Here is a 24,980-nt window from a genome sequence, read left to right as displayed (position 1 = left end):
TGAGACTGACAGAAACTTCTTTCACTAGTACTCGATATCTCATTGCATTAGAGGGTGTGGGGCAGTGTGATGAACTCTTTCCAAGTGTTTCAGGTCTTTTGCAACAGGCATGGACACTTTTGCCGTGTGGTTTTAATGAACAAATAATCTGGAATTCCAGTTGCTCACTACCTGAACTGTTACTGTATTTATATTCATTAACTCACTGAGCTTTAATGAGCACCTACTCTTCGTGAGTCACAAGATGAGTAAGACATGGTCCCTGTGCTCACGGAATGCACTGCTGAGTCATATCAGGAAACATGCCTGAACACGGTGACATCTGCTCCCAGATGTGTGCTCTTCTAAAGCCTTCCAAGCTGCCCACAGGTCCATTTTTAGCTGGCCTCAGAATCAAAGCTCAGGTACTTTGAGCATCATTTGGGGCTTAATTCTTTTGCCCTACCCCCCCTTCTTCCCCTTTTGATATAGTCTTAGTTTATTGCTGGGTTGTTGCTGAAATGTATACAGATGTCTTTCATAACCTCCTGAGTTTAAGCAATGGAATAGGTTTCCTTGTCTAGTGCATTCTGAGAGAAAATCTGAATAAACACTGACAAGTGGATTCCCTTACAGGGAATTAAAAACAATATACTAAAAACAAAATAAGAGAAATCACTTGGAAACATGATCACAGTTTTAAAATCTCACGTTCTGGATTTAGGAATTATCTTTGTGATTAATAAATCTCAACATGAAACACCCATGCTGAGAAGGCACTCTGGAAGTCTTCGTGACCTTCATGCCCGATCCATAGTGTGTTGTTTTCCCCCTTACACAAAACACTTTCTGGTGGGGGCAGGGAATAACCTTTTTTTTTTTTTTTTTTTTTTAAGATTTTTTTTATTTGAGATAGAATGAGAGAGAGAGAGAGAGAGAGAGCACAAGCATGGGGATCAGCAGGCAGAGGGAGAAGCAGAACTCCCTGCTGAGCAGGGAGCCCGATATGGGGCTCGATCCCAGGATTCCGGGATCATGACCTGAGCCAAAGGCAGGTGTCCAACTGACTGAGCTACCCAGGCACCCCAGGGTGGGGGGTGGGTAATAATCTTGAAGTACTTTTGAGCATGAGGCTTTGGCTGTGAGAGATTCTTTGGCTGCTTTTGTCATCAGTCTCTCTTGTTCCTAGAACCCTCACCATAGCGTGGGGAGCCTTCTGGCAACAGCTACTCTGCCTTTCTTCTTGAGTGCAGAGTCCATGCCTTGCAGAGGCACGTCACTAACTCAGAGGCTCAGCCAGGTCCCTTTCAATGGCCCTTGCCCTACTGTTGCCAGACAGCAGCATCAGGTGTCACTACCTTGACAGGAAGTGAGTCCTCACAGAGTAAGTGCATCTGTGCACGTGAGCACACACTTTAAATAATGCGAAAGATAAAGAAACTTGGGACCCTCAAATCTCGGAAATGTAATTTTTTTCACAAGATTGTCTTCCATGCCTGAGATTATAATGTTTGCAAATGGCCTAAAACACAACCAGTTCAAACCCTTCTTTTTTAAATAAAATTTGGTGAACATGATCAGTAATTTATAATAATGAGTTACCAGAAAATGGCTAAATCAGGAAATGGTCCTTTCCATCTTTAGGCATAGCGGTCATGATTGGCAAGATGTCTGGAAGGGGAAGAGTAAACATAAATTGAGCATTCTTATGATTTAAGATGATTACAAATTCAACTTAGCCATTTCTTATCCAGAGCATTTAAAATGACTTGTTAATGATTATCCTTTTCTCAGTCTTCTTGCTTATGAAGAACTGTAAGAGCTGGAGAGCATTCTCTGCATCTTTTACCATAAGTACCCTAACATATGAGAGCGTAAAGAAGACTGGAAAAGTAATAGTTAATGGCATGCAGGTCTCCCTGCCTTCCTTTCCTTCTGCGTCTTCCATCCATCTGCTTTTCTTTACTTTTCTTTGCCATCTGCCATCTCCTCTGGGGCTTGGGTGAATACCTTCAGTGATGAAATGTGGTTTCTCTTGCAGTGTAGCTGGAAGTAAAAGCGTTTACTCTTGTTAATTAATGCAGCTCGAACCGGACGTGCTATGGACAGGATGCCGCTGAGATTCTGCCACTTCCTCTTTCAGGGCATGGTTTTCATGTTCTGACTGGGGGAAAGGTGAACCGGAGAGCATAGCAAGTAATTCAGACACACATTGGCAGCGTTGTTATTGTTATTAGGGAACCCAGAATAGGATTCAGATGCCCCATGATGCAGTTTTAGAGATCGTCTTAAAGGCCCTCAGTGAGCAGTTCTGGTCCTCCTAGTTCCCCATGAGGCACAATTATTTCATTTAAAAATGTTTGACTTTCCTCTCTAAGGTTTAGGATTTTTTTTTTTAAGATTTTATTTATTTAACGGAGAAAGAGATCACAAATAGGCAGAGAGAGAGAGTGAAGCAGGCTCACTGCTGAGCAGAGAGCCCGATATGGGGCTCGATCCCAGGACCCTGAGATCATGACCTGAGCGGAAGGCAGAAGCTTAACCTGCTGAGCCACTCAGGCACCCCATAAGATTTAGGATTCTTAAGTAGCAAGTAGTGAAATTATTAATTAGAATCTTATTGCAAGTTTTCATTTAGTTTGAACTCTGCTGAGGATTGTGTACGCCCACAGAGTCCCGGGGTGGGAGTAGATGATCGGGTAGTCTGGTTTTGCTGCTCCAGCAGTTGTCCCCTGTACAGCACATAGGCTTGCACTGTGCCTGATCTTTTGGATTTACTAAAACCAGGTCTTATGAACCGTGGCAGGAAGTAGGCAGAAGTCTTGTGGGTAGCAGTCAGTTTCACTGGTTTCTGCCAAGGGACATCTCTAGAACAAGTTGACATGAGGTAGTCATCTAGATCCTTAAAATGAGTTACCTGTGGCTTGCAGCTGATTTGATATTAAGTAGAAACGAAAAAGCTAAACTTCCATTTGATAGGAAATGGAAACCTGTTGCCCCTATTATCTCATCTTAAACTTTTTTTTTTAATTTTTTATTTTATTTTTTTTTAAAGATTTTTATTTATTTATTTGACAGAGAGAGAGTGATCACAAGTAGGCAGAGAGGCAGGCAGAGAGAGAAGGAGAAGCAGGCTCCCCGCAGAGCAGAGAGCCCAATGTGGGGCTCGATCCCAGGACCCTGGGATCATGACCTGAGCGGAAGGCAGAGGCTTAACCCACTGAGCCACCAGGCGCCCCTCATCTTAAACTTTTTCAACATCTGAGGACAGTATCTGTCTGCCCTCTGATGTATCAGTGCCTGCCCTTCCTTTTCTTTTTTTTTCGGGGGGTCGGGGAGTGAAAGGAGGGTTGAATGTTGATCCTGCATCAACTTTTAGAATTCATTTCCCCCCAAATTTATTTATTTATTTTTAGGCTTTCAGCCTTATCATTTGGTTTATATACGCAGGTTTACACTCAATCCTAAAGTCCCCCTCCCCCACCCTTGGCGTTACCTTTATGGTCCTGTCACTTATCAGGTGAGATTCCCTTGTGACATTTTTAAGGTTTTTTGGTTTGTTTGTTTTTTTTCTGAGATTTTATTCATTCATTTGACACAGGGAGACACAGCGAGAGAGGGAACACAAGCAGGGGGAGTGGGAGAGGGAGAAGCAGTCCCCCCAACCCCCCGTCAAGCAGGGAGCCTGATGTGGGGATCGGTCCCAGGATCCTAGGACATGACCTGAGCTGAAAGCAGACACTTAACAATTGAGCCACATAGGCGCCCCACCCCGTGACATTTTTTGATCACAGGGTTAACAAGAAGGGAGTTGAATTGATGTTTGGATTGAAAATGATAGAGAAAAATTCTCCTAATTTTTTTGTTTAGTTTTGCTTTTGAAAAGGAAGGTTATTCTGACTAATTTCTAGTCTGGTCAAACAAGCAGTGTGTGGATATTAAAGTTGGGGAGATCAAGTGATAGAGACGTTGATTGGCCTTTATTTTTTAGAGCAGCTTTTCCTTTCTGATAAGAATAAAAGGTGGTAGGATGCGTTGGGTAGAGAGCATCTAGGAAGTATAGATCTCCATCTGAGAAGGTCCCTCTCCTTCATTTCATTGTATAAACTGTCATGGTGGAAATCATTTTAAATCTGAACAATTAAACTATCCTACATGCTCTATATTGGCTTATTATCGGTTACATTATCTTCACTTGATTAAGATTATTGGGTTCCACTTTGTTCTCAGTGACACTTAAGCTATGTAGCCTAACATCACCTTTTTAATATTCTTAGATTTCTGGTCAGAAACTAGGCCACTCAGAGAGGTTTTCATCTTTTCTTCCTTTTGTTGATACAGTGGAGGCCTAGGCCTGCCCATCTACTGTGCTTGTGGAGAAAGAAATACTATTTTCTTTTTTTTTTTAATTATTTTTTTAAAGATTTATTTATTTATTTATTGGACAGAGAGAGATCACAAGTAGACAGAGAGGCAGGCAGAGAGAGAGGAAGCAGGCTCCCCGCTGAGCAGAGAGCCCGACGTGGGGCTCGAACCCAACACCCTGGGACTACGACCCGAGCCAAAGGCAGAGGCCTAACCGACTGAGCCACGCAAGTGCCCCTCTTTTGTTTTTTTTTTAATATGATTTACTTTTTTTTTTTTTTTTTTTTGGTACGATTTTATTTATTTATTTATTTGTCAGAGAGAGAGAGAGAGAGAGAGAGAGAACATGCACAAGCAGGCATAGGTGGAGAGAGAAGCAGACTCCCTGCTGAGCAAGGAGCCTGATGCGGGACTCGATCCCAGGACTCTGGGATCATGACCTGAGCCAAAGGCAGCGGCTTAATCTACTGAGCCATCCAGGCGTCCCAAGAAATACTCTTTAAATCCCATGGCTTGGGGCATTTATACAGTGGCCATGTTGAAAGCTCTCATGTTCTGAATTTTGAAGAACATGGAAACCCAGAATACCCCTTCTGCCTTTCTCCTGATAACACTGTGCTCGGGACGGTGGCTGTGCCTTGCTTTCTTCCTTGGAAGGAGAGTCTCCATCTTTCACATTCCCACCTAGGGAAAATTCTAGTCTGTGGCTGCCTGGAAATTTGATGTTGCGAGTATCTTCACAATTGCTTTGGTTTTGCTAAAAACAGCAGCATTTCAGCTTCCATCCATATGCACACATATTTCCTGATAGTTTCATGGCTCATTCAGGGAAACAGAAAAAAATGGTTTCCACCAAATAACAGATTTATACATTGTCACCATTATTTAATGTTTTTTCCTTTATTCCTTGTTTCAAAAACCATTTCCCCAGACGCTTTACTGGGGCAGTTAAGCTTTCTTTTCCTCTTGTTTCTTTCCTTTGTTTTCTTCCATAACTTATTGTTTTTGTGGGTATGTTGTCTCTTTTGGTGGTTTCTTTCTTTTCCGTCTTTATTTTCGGAACTTATCTCCTGGTTCCTCGTTCCCTGCATGCCACTAACTATTTTCATTAGATATTAATTGATTTGTGAATTCAGGCTGAATTGCATCATCAGCAGATGGCGGATCCAGACTTGCTGGAGGAGTCCTCGTCCCTCCTGGAGCCAAGTGAGATGGGAAGAGGCACACCTTTAAGACTTGGGTAAGTCGCGCTTCAACCCTCCATAACTCGGGGTCACCTTCATTTTTGCTGTCAAAAGAGTAGTGAGGCTGGGCATTCACTTGTTTCCAGGATGTGTTCTCTTCGGAACTTCTTGAGACGTGTTCCTATGTCACTTTGGATTCAGTTCCTGAGCTGTTCCATCGACCCTCTCCTGGTTTTGGGAAGAAGACTTTGGGAGCTCTTTTGACATAACATTGCATAGCTGTGTGTTTGTCATGTTTGCGCCTCTCCCCTCACTTCCCTTCTTTGTCTTAAAGCCTTCCAACCCATGGCGTGGAGTAGAGTTCCCCATCTGGCTCTTCTCCCCACAGCTTCGTGGCTGGTGTGATTAACCGGGAGCGCATCCCTACTTTTGAGCGCATGCTTTGGCGGGTGTGCCGGGGGAATGTGTTCCTGCGACAGGCTGAAATCGAGAACCCCTTGGAGGATCCTGTGACTGTAAGACAAGGAAATTGTGTCCCGTGGCGTAGGTCTTGTAAAAGGGAGCTCAGAACAGTAACCCTGCATGGTACCCCCTGAGTCTGACCCTCCCACAGAGGATCCCTTAAGTTTCCCCCTGCCCGGATCTACAAATAGGAAGTATTGCTCTTTTCCTCTTAACTTCCACCCTCTGTGTGCCATTGATGTGTACTGACAGATGCATAGACATTTCAAGCCTCACCTGTGTCAGTATTATTTGGACTATAAGTATATTCTCCCCTTATTTTAAACTTTAGCTTTATATACTTTGTTACTTATCAGAGGCTAAAAGAAAATTAATGAACTTTCTATGAAAATTCAGAGTGTGACATCTGAATTTCCAGTTCCAAGTTTCCAGTTCCAGTTCCAGTTCAATGTGTAAGGAGAGGAGAGAGTTCCTCCTCCACTATGACCTTTATAAGTTGATGAAAGTTTTACTTGGTAAGGTTTTTTTGTCTACTTATTTGTTGGGAGATTTAGAAACTTGGTTTAAAACTAATACATTGTGCAGGATCAGAGGATCTTCCCTACCTCGTGCTTTGCAAAGTAGGAATGGCTGACATCTTAGCATTTGACATAATGGGGCAGAACTCTTAACATCAACATACACTAAGTATGGTGAATCCTGATTTCAAAGTTCCCAAGCAAGGAAGGTGAAATGTTCTGTAAAAAAATTTACTTTACTTTTGTATTGGTATTATTTGGAAGCCTGGGCTTTGTTTTCCTGTTGAAAGTTATCCTTTGGATTTTCTTAAATGAGTATCCTTTGCTCCACAAAGAGAGGTTGGACTGTGAGACTTCTCAGAGTGAGTGGGTCATGCAGCTGAAATGGTCTGAGCACCTGAGGCTTTTATCCATTTATCCTCCTGAACAGGAGAGTGGTGACACTTAGGGTTCAGGGAACTCCCAGAGGAGCGGAGCTGGGCAGGCTCCCCGCAGGCTGTCCTCGCGTTGTGGAGACATTGCAGTCTGTAGTGACTCCTGATGTGGAGCTGTTCTCGGGAATATTCGGACAAGTTTCTGGGCAACAGAAACATTATTTTATCAACAAGTTGAGGAAAGGGGTCTGGATAGCTACAGCAGAGCGGCTACACAAGGCACATGCTCCAGTTTATTTTCCATCCTGGAGAACTTCGGGATTTAAGACTCTTTGCCTCATTTTCTTCACTCCTCATCTCCTTTTATCCTTTTAAAGTCTGTTTGTTATTTATTATAAGAACTCTGGGAATATGAGAAAATACAGGCAACCAGAGACAATACTGGTTAACACCCAGTTATGCTTAATTTTCTGACCTTGCTCTGCAGTCCTTGTGTCAGACTCCACGTGTGAACTTGGTATTTGGAATAGATGGCCCTCCTCCCTGGCCCTTAGATCAAACTTAGCATGAAGCATGAGATTCTATATCGCTATTCTCCCCAAACCCTCACTTCCTTATGGTTCCTCAGTCCCCTTTATCTGGGGACTTCTAAGCGTGGAACAAACAGGAATGGCTTCCTTTCCTCTCCTCGTCCTTACTCAGCCATTGTAAGGTCTGAGGTTGAATTAGTAAAAAGGGCTATATGGTGCTACAAGGAGAATCATCTTAGCATCTGTATTTCAGCTCATGGTTGAGTTTAAAAACAAATACAGAAGGGTTTTTTTGTGTGAATGGGAGACCACAGGGCAAATGTTTTAGTAACAGAGCTTAAACAGTGCAGGGTTGCCATATCCTTCAAGGATTCCTGTTGTTCCTGTAGCACCAAGTAGGGTATTTAAGAACTCTTCCAGGCCAGAAATCTGAATTCTTTGTTTTGGGTTTGGGGCCCAGGGTGACCACGTGCACAAGTCCGTATTCATCATCTTCTTCCAAGGCGATCAGCTGAAAAACAGAGTCAAGAAAATCTGTGAAGGGTAAGAGAGATGCGCCTCCCAGAGGGTGCAGCCAGGATGCCTATTAAGCCATGGAATATAGAAGAGTGAAACAATAACCCTTTTAGTCTACTTTGACACAGTGCAAATATCTTTTAATTATATTAGGACTATTTTAAACAATTAAAAATGACCTAAGTTCGTTTTTAAAAGTACTGTCAAAACCACAATTTCCTTTCTTTGAAAAAATGTATTTAGGACTCATGGTTTACAAATGCTACGTTGTGGGCGCCTGGGTGGCTCAGTGGGTTAAGCCGCTGCCTTTGGCTCAGGTCATGATCTCGGGATGCTGGGATCGAGTCCCGCATCGGGCTCTCTGCTCAGCAGGGAGCCTGCTTCCCTTCCTCTCTCTCTGCCTGCCTCTCTGCCTACTTGTGATCTCTCTCTGTCAAATAAATAAATAAAATCTTAAAAAAAAAAAAAAAAACAAATGCTACATTGTTTTAGGACAATGGGTTTGTGTACCCAGCAGTGTGTTGTAGGCACTGTGCCCTCACACTTTTCTGAAATTCTACCCATAGGATCTCTTTTTCTTGCCACTTTTTTCTAATAATTTACAATAAGATTTGCACTACTGAGTTTTTATTTTTTTTTAATTTTTACTTTTTAAAGTTTTTATTTATTTATTTATTTTATTATTTATTTATTTTAAAGATTTTATTTATTTATTTGATAGAGAGAAATCACAAGTAGATGGAGAGGCAGACAGAGAGAGAGGGGAAGCAGGCTCCCCGCCGAGCAGAGAGCCCGATGCGGGACTCGACCCCAGGACCCTGAGATCATGACCTGAGCCGAAGGCAGCGGCTCAACCCACTGAGCCACCCAGGTGCCCCAAGTTTTTATTTATTTTTTTGACAGAGATCACAAGTAGGCAGAGAGGCAGGCAGAGAGAGAGGAGGAAGCAGGCTCCCTGCGGAGCAGAGAGTCCGAAGCGGGGCTCGATCCCAGGACCCTGAGATCATGACCTGAGCTGAAGGCAGAGGCTTAACCCACTGAGCCACCCAGGCACCCCTCACTACTGACTTTTTAACACTTTAAGGGAATTCAATAGCTGCAGAAAATGTAAGGGTAGTTCAGATGTTCTTGCTCTGTCTATAGGACACTTAGAATTTATTAATGATCAGCGTGACAGTCTGAGCTAATTCTGTTTTGGTCCTTCTAGTACACTGAGATTTCTTTCTGAGGTTATTTAAAATGGACACATTAAGAAACTTGGGTTTTCAGGGTGCCTGGGTAGCTCAGTGGGTTAAAGCCAATGCCTTCAGCTCAGGTCATGATCCCAGGATGCTGGGATCGAGCCCCACTTCGGTCTCTCTGCTCAGTGGAGAGCCTGTTTCCTCAACTCTTTGCCTGCCTCTCTGCCTACTTGTGATCTCTGTCTGTCAAATAAATAAATAAAACCTTAAAAAAAGAAAAAGAAAGAAACTTGGTTTTTCATGGGGCTGTGTCTGTATGTTCCAGGTTCCGGGCCTCACTCTATCCCTGTCCTGAGACACCACAGGAGCGGAAGGAAATGGCTTCTGGAGTTAATACCAGGATTGATGATCTCCAAATGGTACCAGAGGGCTGGAGGGAATTTGTTTGTGTGTGAAATACCATAATCGAAGACCGTTCTCCTTCCTTGAAATACTAACAGTTTATGAGACAACTATAGCAGCCAGGATGCCAAAAACAGAAGTGTCCGTGGGTGACTTGTGCTGTTGGGCGCTGGGGAAAAGTTGCAGGGAATGATTGCTAAAAATAGCATGACAGTGTTAATCATCCTCAAACGTGACAGGAATGCTATACCTCTGAAATTGTTGTTGCTTTGAGTATTCAGTTTCCCCTCCTTATGAGTCTGAGGTATTTTTTATGAGGTAATAAAAAGTATACTTAGATGAGAAAAAAGTATCAAGCAATACAGAAGTACACATAAAGTCAGTTCCTCCATCGTCTCTCACACTCTCTCTCCCTCCAGAGGTAGCAGCTCTTAACAGCTTGGTGTGTAACTCTGGTTACCTCAGATCTTAACCACATGGTCTAGCCAGAGAGGCCTACCATAAGTCTTGTACCCCAGAAGAGACTGACATCACCAGTGTGGTTTATACACTCCATGGTTATCATGAGGTCCTAAGGTTGGAGTCCTGATTGAGGCATCCATGGAGGGAAAGCATGGCCAGTTGGAGCTTTGTTCCCAGTTGAAAGGATGTGATGATTGTCCTCTTGAAGCATTAAAACGCACAGCAGTCCCTGCTCCCCCTTCTCTGTGATTTTGCCTTCTGAGATGTCAGTTACCCACAGTCGACTGCAGGTCTGAAACATGATCCTCCCCCTGATGACGTCAGAAGGCTAGTAGCAGCCTACGCCATTATCCTCACTCCATCCCCTCACCTAGGCATTGTGTCCTCTCACATCCTCACCAGAAGGGTGAGTATGGTACAATAAGATACTGAGAGAGAGAGACCACATTCGCATGACTTTTATTGTAACATATTGTTCTAATTATTCTGTTCTATTATTAATGCTGTTAATCTCTTACTGTGCGTAATTTTTTTAAATTAAACTTCGTCATAGGTATGTGTGTGTAGAACAAAATGTGCTATAAATAGTTAGATAGTATTAACGGTTTCAGGCACCCACTGGGGATCTTGGGTGGTGTCCCCTACAGATAGGGGCCCGCTGTACTTAATATCAAAGACAGTTCTTTCCAGCAGGGGCAGAATTGTCAGAGATATGTTCTAACTCCTATTTCAACTCCCTTTATCATCTTTCCCTCCAGCTCGCATGGTCTGTGACCCACCAACAACCTATTCCCATATCCTTTGAGATACACTTAACCTGTTTAACCAAGGGAAGACAGTTTTTTAGACTTTTAGACCTGCTGGCCGGTGATAGGCCAGTTAGTACATTCTGGGTTCTAGAGCTATCTTATCCCCTCCTTGACTTATGCATAGGTTTTTTAAAAGGCACAGGCAATATGCAGAATTTGATCTTTGAAATACCCAGCTGTATGAACTGAAACTTTATTTTTTTTTTAAGATTTTATTTATTTATTTGAGAGAGAGAGTGAGAGAGAGAGAGCGTGAGGGGGGGAGGGTTAGAGGGAGAAGCAGTCTCCCCGCTGATCAGGGAGCCCTATGTGGGACTGATTCCTGGGACTCCAAGATCATGCCTAAACCAAAGGAAGTCACCCAACCACTGAGCCACCCAGACACCCTGAACTGAAACTTTAAAAAGGAATAGAGAGTGGGGCACCTGGGTGGTGGTTAAAGCCTCTGCCTTCGGCTCAGATCATGATCTTAGGGTTCTGGGATTGAGTCCCGCATCGGGCTCTCTGCTCAGCAGGGAGCCTGCTTCCTCCTCTCTCTCTCTCTTTGCCTACTTGTGATCTCTGTCTGTCAAATAAATAAATAAAAATCTTAAAAAAAAAAAAAAAAGGGAATTGAGGGGTGCCTGGCTTATCAGTCAGTAGAGCATGCAACTCTTGATCTTGGGACTGTGAGTTGGAGCCCCGTGTTGGGTATGGAGATTACTTAAAAATAGAATCTTAAAAAAAAAAAAAAGTGGGTGTGGGGGATGGGGAAAGAGAAAAGCAGATAGGGCAATGCTTACAAGTTTATCCAGCATCCTTCCTGTAGTTGTAAAATTGTCAACAGTCAGAAGGTGTGAAAATAACTTTGTTCCTTCTCAAGTGATACAAGAGTTTCTCTAGCATGTGTGTTTTTTTATGGAAGTCACTACCTATTACCCTTCAGAAAGTAGTTACTACTTCTTTCTGAATTGACTTGATGAACCAGGTATGATGGAGCCCTATGCATTTTTTTTTTAAAGATTTTATTTATTTATTTGACAGATTATAAGCAGGCAGAGAGGCAGGCAGAGAGAGAGAGAGAGAGGAGGAAGTAGGCTTTCCGCTGAGCACAGAGCCTGATGTGGGGCTCGATCCCAAGACTCTGGGATCGTGACCTGAGCCAAAAGGAGAGGCGTTAACCCATTGAGCCACCCAGGCACCCCAGCCTTGTGCATTTTAAAGAAATGTGGAGATTTAAGGTCAATTTTCATGCAGAAGTGTGAGTGGCAGGTTGCTTACCCTTTGGCTTAGCCCCTCTCTTGCTTTTGAAACTGTAAATGGTGATAAATAAGCCAGTAGAATGTTAAGTACCCCTGCTCCTGAGGGCAATGTGTACTGGTTTCCAAAGGATCACCACTGAAACGTCTTTTTTCCCCCAAGAAGCCTGACAGAAAGATAAAGACTTATCTGCCCCACGATAACAGTGGTATGTGGCAGTCTAAATATCTTGTAAGGGTTTGAGTCCTTCTGACCCCGCAGTGTCTCCTGTCCCTTGTTCCCTGGCATGGAGTCTCTCTTGGCATAGGCGGGCAGCGGCATTCAGCCCTGCCTCTTTCCCATCATTCCCCGGTGCTGGCTTATGTTCAGCGCATTCTGCAGCTTACTGTTTTTAATAGTGAATTTTGTCCAGTCCCAGCCCTATAATGCTGACGTCTTTGAGTCTGAGTTACAGACTCTACATGGAAAGTCATTGCTCTTTAATGATCAGATAAGCTGTGGAGTTGGGGGGAAGATAAATATAGAGGAACTAAAAACCATCTCTTCAGGTTTCTTTTTATCTTGAAGCTGAGTGAAAATGAATATTAGTAACTAAAATTCTAATTCCCTATAATCCTCCCCGAAAAAAGGCCATTCTCGTCAGAAGAAGAATAAATCCCTAGCAATTCTTCTCAGAAAGCTGTGCCTCTTGGCCATTTATATGCTGAGACCTAAGCCTGGTGTAGAAGGATCTCTCCTTGCTGCTTTCTCTCCCATAAGGTTCTCAATCAAACAGAGGATCACCGCCAGAGGGTCCTGCAGGCAGCTGCTAAGAACATCCGAGTCTGGTTCATCAAAGTGCGGAAGATGAAGGCCATTTACCACACCCTGAACCTGTGCAACATCGACGTGACCCAGAAGTGTCTGATCGCAGAGGTCTGGTGCCCCGTTACTGACCTCGACTCCATCCAGTTTGCGCTCAGAAGGGGCACGGTGAGTCCGCCACAGCTGGCAGTGCAGCTGGGAGGAGCAGTTCTCATCCATACTAACATTAATTGATGACATTTTATGGCATTTCTACTTTCAGAGTTCTTAGACTCATCTTGTACTCCTCTTGCCTCCTAACAATACATTTCGTATAACTTTGTTTTCCAGACGTGGAAACTGCAGTTCAAAAAAATGAAATGACTGGGCTCTTGGGTGGCTCAGTCCTCAGTCGGCTGAGTGTCTGACTTGATTTCAGCTCAAGTCATGATGATCTCAGGGCTGTGAGATCCAGCCCCACATCGGGCTCCGTGCTGAGTGTGGAGTCTACTTGGGATTCTCTCTCTCCTCCTCCTCTAGTCATGTACACACACACACACACACTCTCACTCTCAAAATTATTATATAAATATTAAAATATTTTTTTAAAAAAGATGAAATGACTTGGGTATATACTCATGCTTCTTCAGAATAGCTCCTGACCAGAATGTTAGTTTCTTTATCCATTCTCTTTGTTCCTCAGACTGGTTCCTTTTTTTTTTTTTTTTTTTAAGATTCTATTTTCTTGAGAGAGAGGGAAGGCAGAGCACAAGTGGCAGGGGGTAGGAAGGGGCAGAGGAAGAGGGAGAAGCAGACCCCACTGAGCAGGGAGCCCAGGACAGGGTCGTTGATCCCAGGACTCTGAGATCATGACCTGAGCCAAAGACAGCCACTTAACCAACTGAGCCACCCAGGCGCTCCCATCAGACTGCTCCGAGAAATAACCCTGGCAGTCCTGTCTAGTAGTTAGAGTTCAAGAAGATAACACTGCTTTCTCCATAAAAGGGCAGAACAATAATACTCTTAATGCTGCTTTCTCCATAAAAGGACAGAACAACGATACTCTTAGAAAGGCACATGAGAATGTCTCCAGACAAGGAAGTTCCATGTTTTCTTTGGTTGCACATTTTAGAATTGAATTTTCTCACATAAGGATATTCCTTGTAACACTTAATTTAAATCTTTCACTGTAGATTTTATACCTAGATCATATTTCTCTAAAGACTGGGCAAGATCGACATAAACATAACGTAAAAAGCACCTATTTTATATGTGTAGTTTGATGAGTTTTGATAAATACATATGATCTAATTTTGATATATGTGTTTACTATTTCCCAGGAACACAGTGGTTCCACTGTGCCCTCTATTCTGAACAGGATGCAAACAAATCAGACACCCCCAACCTATAACAAAACAAACAAGTTCACATATGGCTTTCAGAACATAGTCGATGCTTATGGAATTGGAACTTACCGAGAGATAAATCCAGGTAAAAAAGCTTGAATCTTCTCCCTCTAGAGGTTTTATTTGTTTGTTTGTTTGTTTCTTCTAATGCCTCTCTTCAAATGTTCCTGAGTAACTGGCATAAAACTAACGATGTAGTCAAGACCTCAGCCCTGACGGAATTCCTGTAAGGAGGTGCCCATTTTGACACAGGGAGGGAAGTTTATTACTGGGCGGCTCTCCTTTGAGACATGGTTTTATAGGAGTGAGCTCAGGGGATTGGATTCTTTTGTGTGCCCTCACAACTATGAAACACCTGACTTTCTCTAGCATACCATTTGTAGGAAGTGCTTAAAGCAAAAAGTTTATTCGGAGATTTCTGATATTTTTAAATGGCTTCCCTATTCCAGGTTAGAGAAAACATAGCAATTATCTACCATTTTAGACACAAAACAGATTTCACAAAGCAAAAACAGAGTAATATATTAAGTCACAAGTCTGAAAGTTTGTTTTTAGCTAAAGTCTGCGGGACTGGCTTTTCTCTGGGCTCTGGGCTTCCTCCCACTTACCTGGGAACTTTATTCAGCTGAGAAATGGTTGCTGCACAAGAGAAGAAAGCTTGCCTGTCAAAGGAGCAGCATTCTGGGCTTAGAGAAAGGGAATCAAAGAACAAACCACACTGTTGCCAGGGCTAGGGACAGAACTTTCACTTCCTGTGTTCTTTGTTTAAAATGCTAATGGTCACCCGGATCCCATCAGAGCTGCTTTGTGAGGACGTGGGGATCCTGTCATGGAAGATTTTCTCTGGGAGTCCGTCTGACCAACAGCTAGAGAATAAGTCCCCTTATACTGATCTTAGTGTATGAGGAGGAATGTGATCTGCTGCTGATGGTCACGGTTTCCTGTACTTTGCTTTTTCCCTCTGGTTTCTTTATAGCTCCATATACCATCATCACTTTCCCTTTCCTGTTTGCTGTGATGTTTGGGGACTTTGGCCATGGTATTTTGATGACCCTTTTTGCTGTATGGATGGTATTGAGGGAGAGCCGGATCCTCTCTCAGAAGAATGAGAATGAGGTAATGTTTGCTCCATCTGCGTTGGACTGAAACTTTGTCATCTCTCAAACATTCATTATAAAATTATGATCTGGGAGTCTTTTATCCATGCATTTACAGAGAAGTTACAGAGGCCGTTGCAGGAGTAGAGAAGTTATATTCATTTTAACTCTAAAGTGGTCATGTGTTGTGAAAGTAATTTCTTGTTAGCACTGTATTTGGCTTTTACTCTAAGCTCTCTGACCCAAGGTGGGTGGGGTAGATTAGTGTGAGAAGAAGGGTCATATATTCTCTGTAACATTGTCACAACATGAGCCATGAGGAGTACGTTTCATTGATGTCTTTCTTCTGGTTCCCAGATGTTTAGCACCGTGTTCAGCGGCCGGTACATTATCCTGTTGATGGGCGTGTTTTCCATCTACACTGGCCTCATCTACAATGATTGCTTTTCCAAGTCTCTTAATATCTTCGGGTCATCCTGGAGCGTACGGCCAATGTTCACTTTATATAATTGGACGTAAGTTGCAAAGAAGCTAAAAGTCAAAGTTCATTCCCTTTCTGTTCAGCTCTGATTGTCCAGACAAGAGGTAAACTTATACCTCTTGAAGAGGTGGCTGACAGTGTCTCTGTTTAGGAAGAATCCAGTGTCCCCTCTTATTTATGCCCCAGCCAAGCAAATGTTTGTGATTCCTTCAACACTATCAAGAAACTGAGTGCCTGGGGTGCCTGGGTGGCCCAGTCAGTTAAACACCTGACTGTTGAAATCAGCTCAGGTCTTGATCTTGGAGTTGTGAATTCAAGCCCTATATGGGGCTCCACGCTGGGTGTGGAGCCTACTTATGCTTAGCCAACTGAGCCACCCAGGCAGCCCTAAGTGTGGAGCCTATTTAAAAAAAAAAGAAGAAGAAGAAGAAGAAGAAAAGAAAGAAACTGAGACTATAAATTTAGGCACATTGTTTCTTCTTGTAAATTAAAAGCAGAGTCCCCAAATTCCTTACTTAATTGTGTAGGTGTGTTTGTTTGTGGTCTTGTTATTTCTGCTCCCTTCTTATTCTCAGATGCTAGTCTCTCCTCTTTTATTGAAGAGAGAGGACAGCTGAAGTAGTTTCTTTTAGGATCAGTTTTGGACCCCAGCAGTTTCCCTCTCTTGATAAAAATAAATGGAACTTTTCTCCTGACGTGGTAGGGAGGAGACACTTCGGGGGAACCCTGTTCTGCAGTTGAACCCATCCGTCCCTGGAGTTTTTGGTGGACCATACCCTTTTGGCATCGATCCAGTAAGAACACTTCTTTCCTTTTGTCTAATACCACATTTTAAAAAAAAGATTTATTGGTTTATTTACGTACTTACTTAAGAGAGAGTGAGAGAGAGTGTGCATGTGTGTGGGGGAAGGGCAGAGGGGCAGGAAGAGGAAGAGGGAAAGCATCCCAAGCTGACTCCTTGCTGAGCACAGAGCCCGTTCCAGGGCTTGGTCCCTGACGCTGAGATCATGACCTGAGCCGAAACCAAGAGTCAGACGCCCAACCAACTGAGCCACCAAGGTGCCCCTAACACCAGATTTTTAAACTGTAACCTGGAAGTGAGAGAATTAAATTGAAGATAGTTAACTTGGTTTTCAGCTGAAGTATTTTTGGAAAGCCTTTGTGTAGGGGTCTAGAGTACTTCCAAACCATGCCTTAGGGAGCCAAATAATTTTTCCTGTACTATTTATTTCAGAGGTGTGTGATAATTTTGACCCTGGGAAGACTGACTTTTAAGACTCCTTCCCAGTTTATTTCTGTTTAACTTAGTTTGGCTTTTATTTTTAGCAGATGTTTTAACAAAGCAGAAGCAGTTCTTTCTATGGATTTTTAGATTTCCATTTTTATCCTTACATACTTACAGAAACTTTTCCCAGAATTAACAAAAACAAAAACAAAAACTTAGGCAAATAAAGTGTGATCAAATCTTTTGTATTGTCTGTTTAAAAGGGGATGGAGGAGGGCGCCTGGGTGACTCAATGGGTTAAAGCCTCTGCCTTCGGCTCAGGTCATGATCTCACGGTCCTGGGATCGAGCCCCGCATCGGGCTCTCTGCTCAGCGGGGAGCCTGCTTCCCCCTCTCTCTCTGCCTGCCTCTCTGCCTACTTGGGATCTCTGTCTGTCATATAAATAAATAAAATATTTTTTTTAAAAAGGGGATGGAGGGAGGAATTTAAGAATGAGCATTAGACAAAAAGGAGCACAGAATTCCAGAGGAAAAACAGATCGTTATGGGACAGAAAGATCAAGGTTTCTTTAAAAAATGGGCATTAATTTGGCCTTTAAAAAATATTTCGGGGGCGCCTGGGCGTCTCAGTTGGTTAAGCGTCTGCATTCAACTCAGGTCAGAATCCCAGGGTCCTGGGATCAAGTCCCACATTAGGCGCCCTGCGTGGTGGGGAGCCTGTTTCTCCCTCTGCCTCTCTCTCTCTTTTTCTATCTCTCATGAATAAATAAAGAAAATGTTAAAAATTTCAGACTGTTACAGGTGAGAGAGAAGTATGTGCAAAAGCATAGAAGTGGGGAGATACACAGTTACTCATTTTGATTATTTTAAAAGCAAATGTTACTGAAATGGTCTCTGTGGGCCGATCTCTGTCCTCTGCCCTGAAATATTTCTAGCAGGGAAGTAAGTACTGCTCTCCCCGTCATACAGATAAGGAGACAGAGGCTTGAAGAGGTTGAATAACATTTCACATAACAAATGTTTACTGAATCCCATTGTGTCTAGTGCTTGCTGGGGGAAACACATAATTGCAGTTGTAGCCCCTACCCTCAAGTAGCTTAGTCTAATAATAATACTAGGTAACATTCTATAGTGTTCTGTAGTTAACAGAAAGTTTTTTGGTTTGGTTTGGTTTTGTTGTTGTCTTGCATACATCTCATTTGATGCTTAAGGGTAGGTTTTGAGTTTGAAGAGCCTGTTGGACGTACAGGTATACATGTCCATCAGGCCGTTGGAGCTATAGAACTGAATCTTAGGGTACACTGGGTCTGAGAGAGAATCAGCCACAAGTTTTCAGGTTAGAAGTCGCCGAGCGTGAGCGCCTCACAAGGACCCCGGTTCAGGAAACATGATGCCAGGCTAGCCGATGGAAGACCTGGCTCCTCATGTTCCTGAGTCTGCTCTTCATCCTGAAAAAGACAGTGGGGGTGTGGGGTAGGTTTGGGCACAGGGAAGTGCCTGCATTGGAGGCGTTGGTTCAGGAAACATAATCTGATGGTCAAGTGGAGGCAGAACTGTGGAAAATATTGCAGATGTCCAGGCCCAGGTGACAAAGCTTAAGGCAACTGATATTTTAAAATAGATGGAACTCCCCCAGAAGACAGACTGGAAGAACAGGTGAATGACAAGCTATGGATCCCACAGGATGGCAAAACTCCAGCACCAGGGGAAGAGACTATTTTGAGCTCGAGCTCCAGGTGTTTCCTCACAACTCGTTTGTCCTTCAGACTAACATTTTACATTTCTTTTTTTTTTTCCTTTGTTTCTTTCTCTCTCTCTCTCTCTGTTTTCTTTTCCTTTTTCCTGTTTCAAATAGATTCTTATTTTCCCAATAAAATTTAAAAAAATAAAAATAGATGGAAAGACAGCACCATGGGGATATGATCAGGAAAACAATGACCGTGGGAACATCTACAAAATAAATGTCCTAGCTTCTTCAAATATTTTGTAAGGAAAAAAAAGGAGAGTAGAAGGAGAATTTATAGATTAGATATTTAAGAGCTGTGTCAGTGTAGAGACCTAATCTGGACTCTACTTTGAATAAATGAATTTCTTTTTCTTTTAATTGAAGCATAGGGTGCCTGGGTGGCTCAGTCAGTTAAGCATCTGCCTTCATTTGGCTCAGGTCATGATCCAAAGAGTCCTGGGATTAACCCCTGCTGAGCAGGGAGCCTCCTTGTCCCTCTCCCTCTGCCTCTGCTTCTCTCCCTAACTTGTGCTATCCTTCTCTCTCTCTCTCAAATAAATAAAATCTTTTTAAAAATAAATAAATAAATAATTGGGGCACAATCAAAGAATTTTTTTTTTAAGATTTTATTTATTTATCAGGGGGAGCAGAGAGCGAGCACAGGCAGACAGAATGGCAGGCAGAGGCAGAGGGAGAAGCAGGCTCCCTGCTGAGCAAGGAGCCCGATGTGGGACTCGATCCCAGGACGCTGGGATCATGACCTGAGCCGAAGGCAGCTGCTTAACCAACTGAGCCACCTAGGCGTCCCTTAAAGAATTTTAAATACTGACTATATGTTTCATGATATTAAAGAGTCATTGTTAATGCTTTTGGGAGTGATAACAGTATTGTGGTCATGTTTTAAAAAAAATTAGTCCTTACCTAAAAAAGGTAGGGTGTGGTGCCTGGGTGGCTCAGGCAGTTAACCATCTGATCTTGATTTCAGCTCAGATCATGACCTCAGGGTCATGAGATCGGGCCCCATGTCCATCCTGGGTGTGGAGCCTGCTTAAGATTCTCTCTTGGGGTGCATGGGTGGTTCAGTGGGTTAAGCCTCTGCCTTCACTTCAGGTCATGATCTCAGGGTCCTGGGATTGAGCCGTGCATTGGGATCCCTGCTGAGCAAGGAGCCTGCTTCACCCTCTCTCTCTGTCTGCCTCTCTGCCTCCTTGTGATCTCTCTCTCTCTGTCAAATAAATAAATAAAAATATTAAAAAAAAAAAAAAAAGATTCTCTCTGTTGGGTACCTGGGTGGCTCAGTCAGTTAAGCATCTGCCTTTGGCTCAGGTTGTGATCCTGGGGTCCTAGGATCAAGTCCTACATCCTCAGCAGGGAGTCTGCTTCTCCGTCTGCCTCTGCCCTTCCACCTACTTGTATGCTCTCACTCTCTCTCTCTCAAATAAATAAAGTCTTTTTTTTTTTTTTTTTTTTTTTTTTTTTTTTTTTTAAAGATTTTATTTACTTATTTGACAGAGACAGATCACAAGTAGGCAGAGAGGCAGGCAGAGAGAGAGAGAGAGGAGGAAGCAGGCTCCCTGCTGAGCAGAGAGCCCGACGCGGGACTTGATCCCAGGACCCTGAGATCATGACCTGAGCCGAAGGCAGCGGCTTAACCCACTGAGCCACCCAGGCGCCCTCAAATAAATAAAGTCTTAAAAAAAAAACTCTCTCTCTCTCTTTCAGCCCTTCTCCCCACCTCTCCTCCTTTTCCCCAGCAGGCGGGCTCTCTCTTTCTTAAAACAAACAAAAAAGTCAAATATTTACTGGTAAAATGATATGATACCTGGACTTTGCTTCCAAATAATATGGAGGTGGAAAGTAGATTGTCTGTATGATAAAAGAAGATTGACCTTGAGTCAATAGGTAATTGTGCATCTGGGTCATAGGTAAATGTGAGTTTGTTATACTGTCTTCTCTATTTAAGTCTGTGTTTAGGATTTTCTATAACTAAAAAAAAAAAAGCCAGGAGCACCTGGCTCACTCAGCTGGTGGAGTATGCAACTTTTGATCTCAGGGTCATGAGTTCTAGCCCCACATTGGGAGTAGAGCTTACTTTTTTTTTTTTTTGTAGAGCTTACTTTTAAAGAAAAAGAAATAGGTGAATAATATCCTATTCACGAACTCTGTAATGCCTTTTTGTTTCCTTGTGTTGTGACAGATCTGGAACATTGCTACCAATAAATTGACCTTTCTCAACTCCTTTAAAATGAAAACGTCTGTTATCCTCGGCATCACCCACATGATGTTTGGAGTCACCTTGAGCCTCTTCAACCATACGTGAGTTGCTGTATTTATGTCACAAGAACACGCATAGCTTAGATAATGCTTTTGCATAAAGATATAATGGCTTATTTGGGGAGGAATTAGTAACTCAGAACCCCATTCTGTGTTAAAGAAGTGCTTTTATAAAAATTGCATATTCTTTTTTTGTGTTTTAAAGATTTTGTTTATTTATTTGACACATAGAGAGATCAGAAGGAGGCAGAGAGGCAGGTAGAGAGAGAAGGGGGAAGCAGGCTCCCTGCTGAGCAGAGAGCCCAGTGTGGGGCTCAATCCCAGGATCCTGAGATCATGACCTGAGTTGAAGGCGGAGGCTTAACCCACTGAGCCACCCAGGTGCCCCCTAAAAATCTCATATTCTTAAATGAGGCGTAATATTAGTTCCTTAACAATTCATAACTGCAGTGAAGATCTTTGAAAAACCTTGTGTCATTTTCATCAAAATGAGTGAGTTACCTTTTTTCTTTTATAGGTAACTCATTTAAAATTATGAACTGTGGTCCCAGAATGTACTATATTTTCTAGTCTCTTTCTCATGGGAAAAGATTACTGGGGTTGGTACCAGGATGTTCAAGGTCCAAAAGTTTGGAAGTCACGGTTAATCCTTCTTATTTCTGTTGGCCTCCTGTGCTTCTGGCTGTTGCTTCTTTAAGTGATAAGGACAGAATTGAGGGAGCTGTAGGTAGGAAATCTACTAAGTACTCCATTTCGTGTAGGGGTGACCCTGGGTCTCTTCACCTTTAAAGTAAGCTCTGTGCCCAGTGTGGGACCCAAATACACAACCCCGAGACCAAGAGGCCCATGCTCCACTGACCGAGCCAGCCAGGCACCCCTCTGGGTCCGTTGACCTTTAACATTTTTTTTCTCTCTTCCTTTCTAGCTATTTCAAGAAGCCCCTGAATATCTACTTTGGATTTATTCCTGAAATAATCTTCATGACCTCTTTGTTCGGCTACTTGGTTATCCTCATATTTTACAAGTGGACAGCCTATAATGCTAATACATCCGAGAAAGCACCGAGCCTTCTGATCCATTTCATAAACATGTTTCTCTTCTCCTACGGGGACTCCAGTAATTCGATGCTGTATTCTGGACAGGTGCGTCAACCCAGAGGTGGACTGTCTTAGGTGGTTACGCTAGGTCAGGAAGCCAGATACTTCTGTGACTCTGGCAAAGCCTTTAAAAATCTCTTTCTGTGGTTTTAGTTTTCAGACCATATATCCAGACTTAAATTCAGCCCATCCTCTTTAGCTTTGGAGGACCTATTATAATTCCTGTATCCACAAAGAGCAGAATTTATAATTCTCATCCTATGAGACAATTCCTGGGCTTTGCCACAACATCATCTAATTATTTTGAGAAGCTAGATAGTGTTACTGTTAGATCAGTAAGAAAGTACTGTTTAGGGGATATTTGTGCTGGAGTTGGAAACTGCATGTTTGATTAATGTGATGTGCCTTGTCCTTATTTTGTAGAAAGGAATTCAGTGTTTCCTGGTAGTGGTTGCACTACTGTGTGTGCCTTGGATGCTACTGTTTAAACCACTGGTCCTTCGCCATCAATATTTGAGGAAGAAGCATTTGGTGGGTGTATTTTTATTGCTGAAAGTTACTAGATTTTTCCCCCCTTGAGATCAAGGCAATTCCTCATCAGATATAATGAATTGTGCATAAGTCTATATGATCTTAAAATGCACCTGTGTCCTATCCCAGCATGAGCACTGGACCTGCTGAAATTTAAAAACCAAAAAACCACATGTATTTGCTGTTCGAACATCTGGATTCAGCTTTGTGTAGCTCAGGTAGAGAAAACAAGTCATAGGTCTTTACCTTTCCTGGCCATGCTTTGCTCATGCTGTGCTCAGCACAGTCCAGGTCTGGGCCTGCCTGGATGCAGCGTCAGCCAGATCAGGGCTGCAAGAGCTGCAGGGAGGTGAATCCACTCCTGTGGTTTGCCTGGGCAACCACAGGGCTGACGCTGAGACATTTTCTTTTAAAATGACACCATGATACTTTCACCAACCAAGACACCCGGAAAAAACATTTGGTTTAAAGAACACTGATTTTTTTTTTTTTCCTTTTTAGAAAGGAGCACATACACTTGTATTTACTTAATGTATGTGTGCTTATGAATTCTACACACACACACTTAAGTTGCCAGATTTTCATTTCTGCCTATGCAATAATGCTTACTTATTACACTGCCTAGTAAAGCCCGAAAGATCTCATTGCATGACTCTCAAAAGGCTGTTAGGTTATTATTCCTATTGGAGAGCAGCTGAGTTACAAGACCCTCCTTCTCCCTTTTCTGACCATCTTCATCCTTCCATGTACCCTCCATTCGTCTCCCCCCTCACTCCTTCCCTCTTTTTTTTCTTTCCCCCTTCCTCTTCTCTTCCATTCACTATCAGGAAGGGCAGCCTGTGGAGGCCCCAGTCAGCCCAACCCCGAGCCAGCAGGGACTAGAGGCAGCAGCGGCTGCAACAGTGAGTGAATTAAAACTGACAAACCATCACATTTTGTGTAAAGAGGTGGCAAACAGTGCAGCAGAATTCTTTTCAGTTACATCGAGAGCATGGGACATGTGTGCTCTTGGGAAGTACGTCCTTGTTACTCATTGAGATGACAGAAAAGATATCCACCTCTTACGAATAGATTCTAATATCATCTTTACCATTGGTCTCCTAAGTTAAGTTTCTATTAAAATCTGTAAGTACAGTCCTATCTATGGAAGCAAAGTGACTGTTGTGCCCTCTCAGAATCCCGTCATCTTAATCCAAGAGGCAGCTCTTGGACTTATCCACTTTCATGTCTGTCTTTTGTAACCATGTATTAGATGATTTTTCAGCATGGAGCAAGAACATTCCTGTGATTCTTGAAGTAATTCCCCTGCTCTTTAAACTTCTGGTTTGGAGGGATGCATGGGCATTTGGTCCATTTTAGCTATGACTCTCTCTCCTGCCAGTGGGACCTTATACATGTCTGCTCTTTTGTGAGAGACTCAGAAGCCCTCCTGTCCTCCACTGCTCCAGAGACCTCCAGTCTGCGTGGGTCTCTGTGCCCTCTGCATCTGATGCAGTAAGCAAAGTCATCTGTCTGGATCTTTCCTTCTTTAAATATCAACTCATAATTCAGCAACAGCACTTCAAATTAAAATGAAACATTTCAATATTTGTCCTTAACGATATCTCTTAACAAAACTCTTTTAATGTGCTGAGACCATCTTAGCCCAGTCAATTCCAGGTAATTGGTGAGATTTTTAAAATACCACCAGCAGTGATCACACATGTTGCTGGTGTGATCTAGTGACAGAAAGAAAATGAAATATTTAGATGGAGAACTATTTCCTTCATTAGGTGTTTCTGATCATTTTAAACTTAGATACCTGCCATAATCATCCTTCTAGAATGAGTCTAAAAGGGCTGGCATTTTGGATCAGAAGATCATTTAATGTTGCTGCTTGAAATTATGTTCAAAGAGAGACTTACTCTCTCCTTTCCTATGAGAAGTTTTTTTTTTAAAGCCCACAAAGCACATACTATCCATTTATCAACATTCTTTCCCAATGCTCTTCTTTTTGCTAGTCTTAGCATATTTAAGATGTGCTTCTAAGGCATCTGTCTTGATGCTCTTAACTCTGGTATCCCCTTTCTGTGACACTCTCCAAATTAAATGTCCCCAGTCTGGAAAGCTGCATATTCATGGGGTCTTCTTCACCTCACTAATTCTTTAGCAAAATATCTGGCTCTAGAGAGCAGCCTGAAGGCATCATTTCGGTCATTTAACAACAAGGACCCTGGATTCTTGACCCTAAGGGCTGAGGATATGATCACTGATCTGTGTTTCTTCTGTCCTTTGGTTGTCTATAAGCGATGTGTTACAGTTTACTTTTTTCTTTTTTTTTGCTGATGTATATGTCTCAT

General features: G+C 42.8%; 1 protein-coding gene across 7 annotated transcripts in view; it reads left to right on the top strand.

The window, feature by feature from the left end:
* Positions 1-24,980, top strand: part of ATP6V0A1 (ATPase H+ transporting V0 subunit a1) — a 67,190-nt gene that overhangs the window by 25,748 nt on the left and 16,462 nt on the right. For 4 of the 7 annotated variants that reach the window (XM_059149803.1, XM_059149804.1, XM_059149802.1 and 1 more), the window contains exons 6-17: positions 5,481-5,584; positions 5,917-6,043; positions 7,873-7,955; positions 9,435-9,528; positions 12,781-12,993; positions 14,145-14,295; positions 15,187-15,326; positions 15,665-15,822; positions 16,492-16,582; positions 20,937-21,055; positions 21,939-22,155; positions 22,534-22,641. In XM_059149803.1, coding sequence (XP_059005786.1) covers positions 5,481-5,584; positions 5,917-6,043; positions 7,873-7,955; positions 9,435-9,528; positions 12,781-12,993; positions 14,145-14,295; positions 15,187-15,326; positions 15,665-15,822; positions 16,492-16,582; positions 20,937-21,055; positions 21,939-22,155; positions 22,534-22,641 — 1,605 coding nt within the window. Of the gene's footprint in view, positions 1-5,480; positions 5,585-5,916; positions 6,044-7,872; positions 7,956-9,434; positions 9,529-12,780; positions 12,994-14,144; positions 14,296-15,186; positions 15,327-15,664; positions 15,823-16,491; positions 16,583-20,936; positions 21,056-21,938; positions 22,156-22,533; positions 22,642-23,468; positions 23,544-24,980 lie in introns of all 7 variants that reach the window. The other 3 variants (XM_059149806.1, XM_059149805.1, XM_059149808.1) reach the window with 2 other exon arrangements.

This window comes from Mustela lutreola, chromosome 15 (assembly GCF_030435805.1).
Source record: "Mustela lutreola isolate mMusLut2 chromosome 15, mMusLut2.pri, whole genome shotgun sequence".
NCBI lineage: Eukaryota > Metazoa > Chordata > Mammalia > Carnivora > Mustelidae > Mustela > Mustela lutreola.
This window is presented reverse-complemented; position numbering and strand designations above follow the sequence as displayed.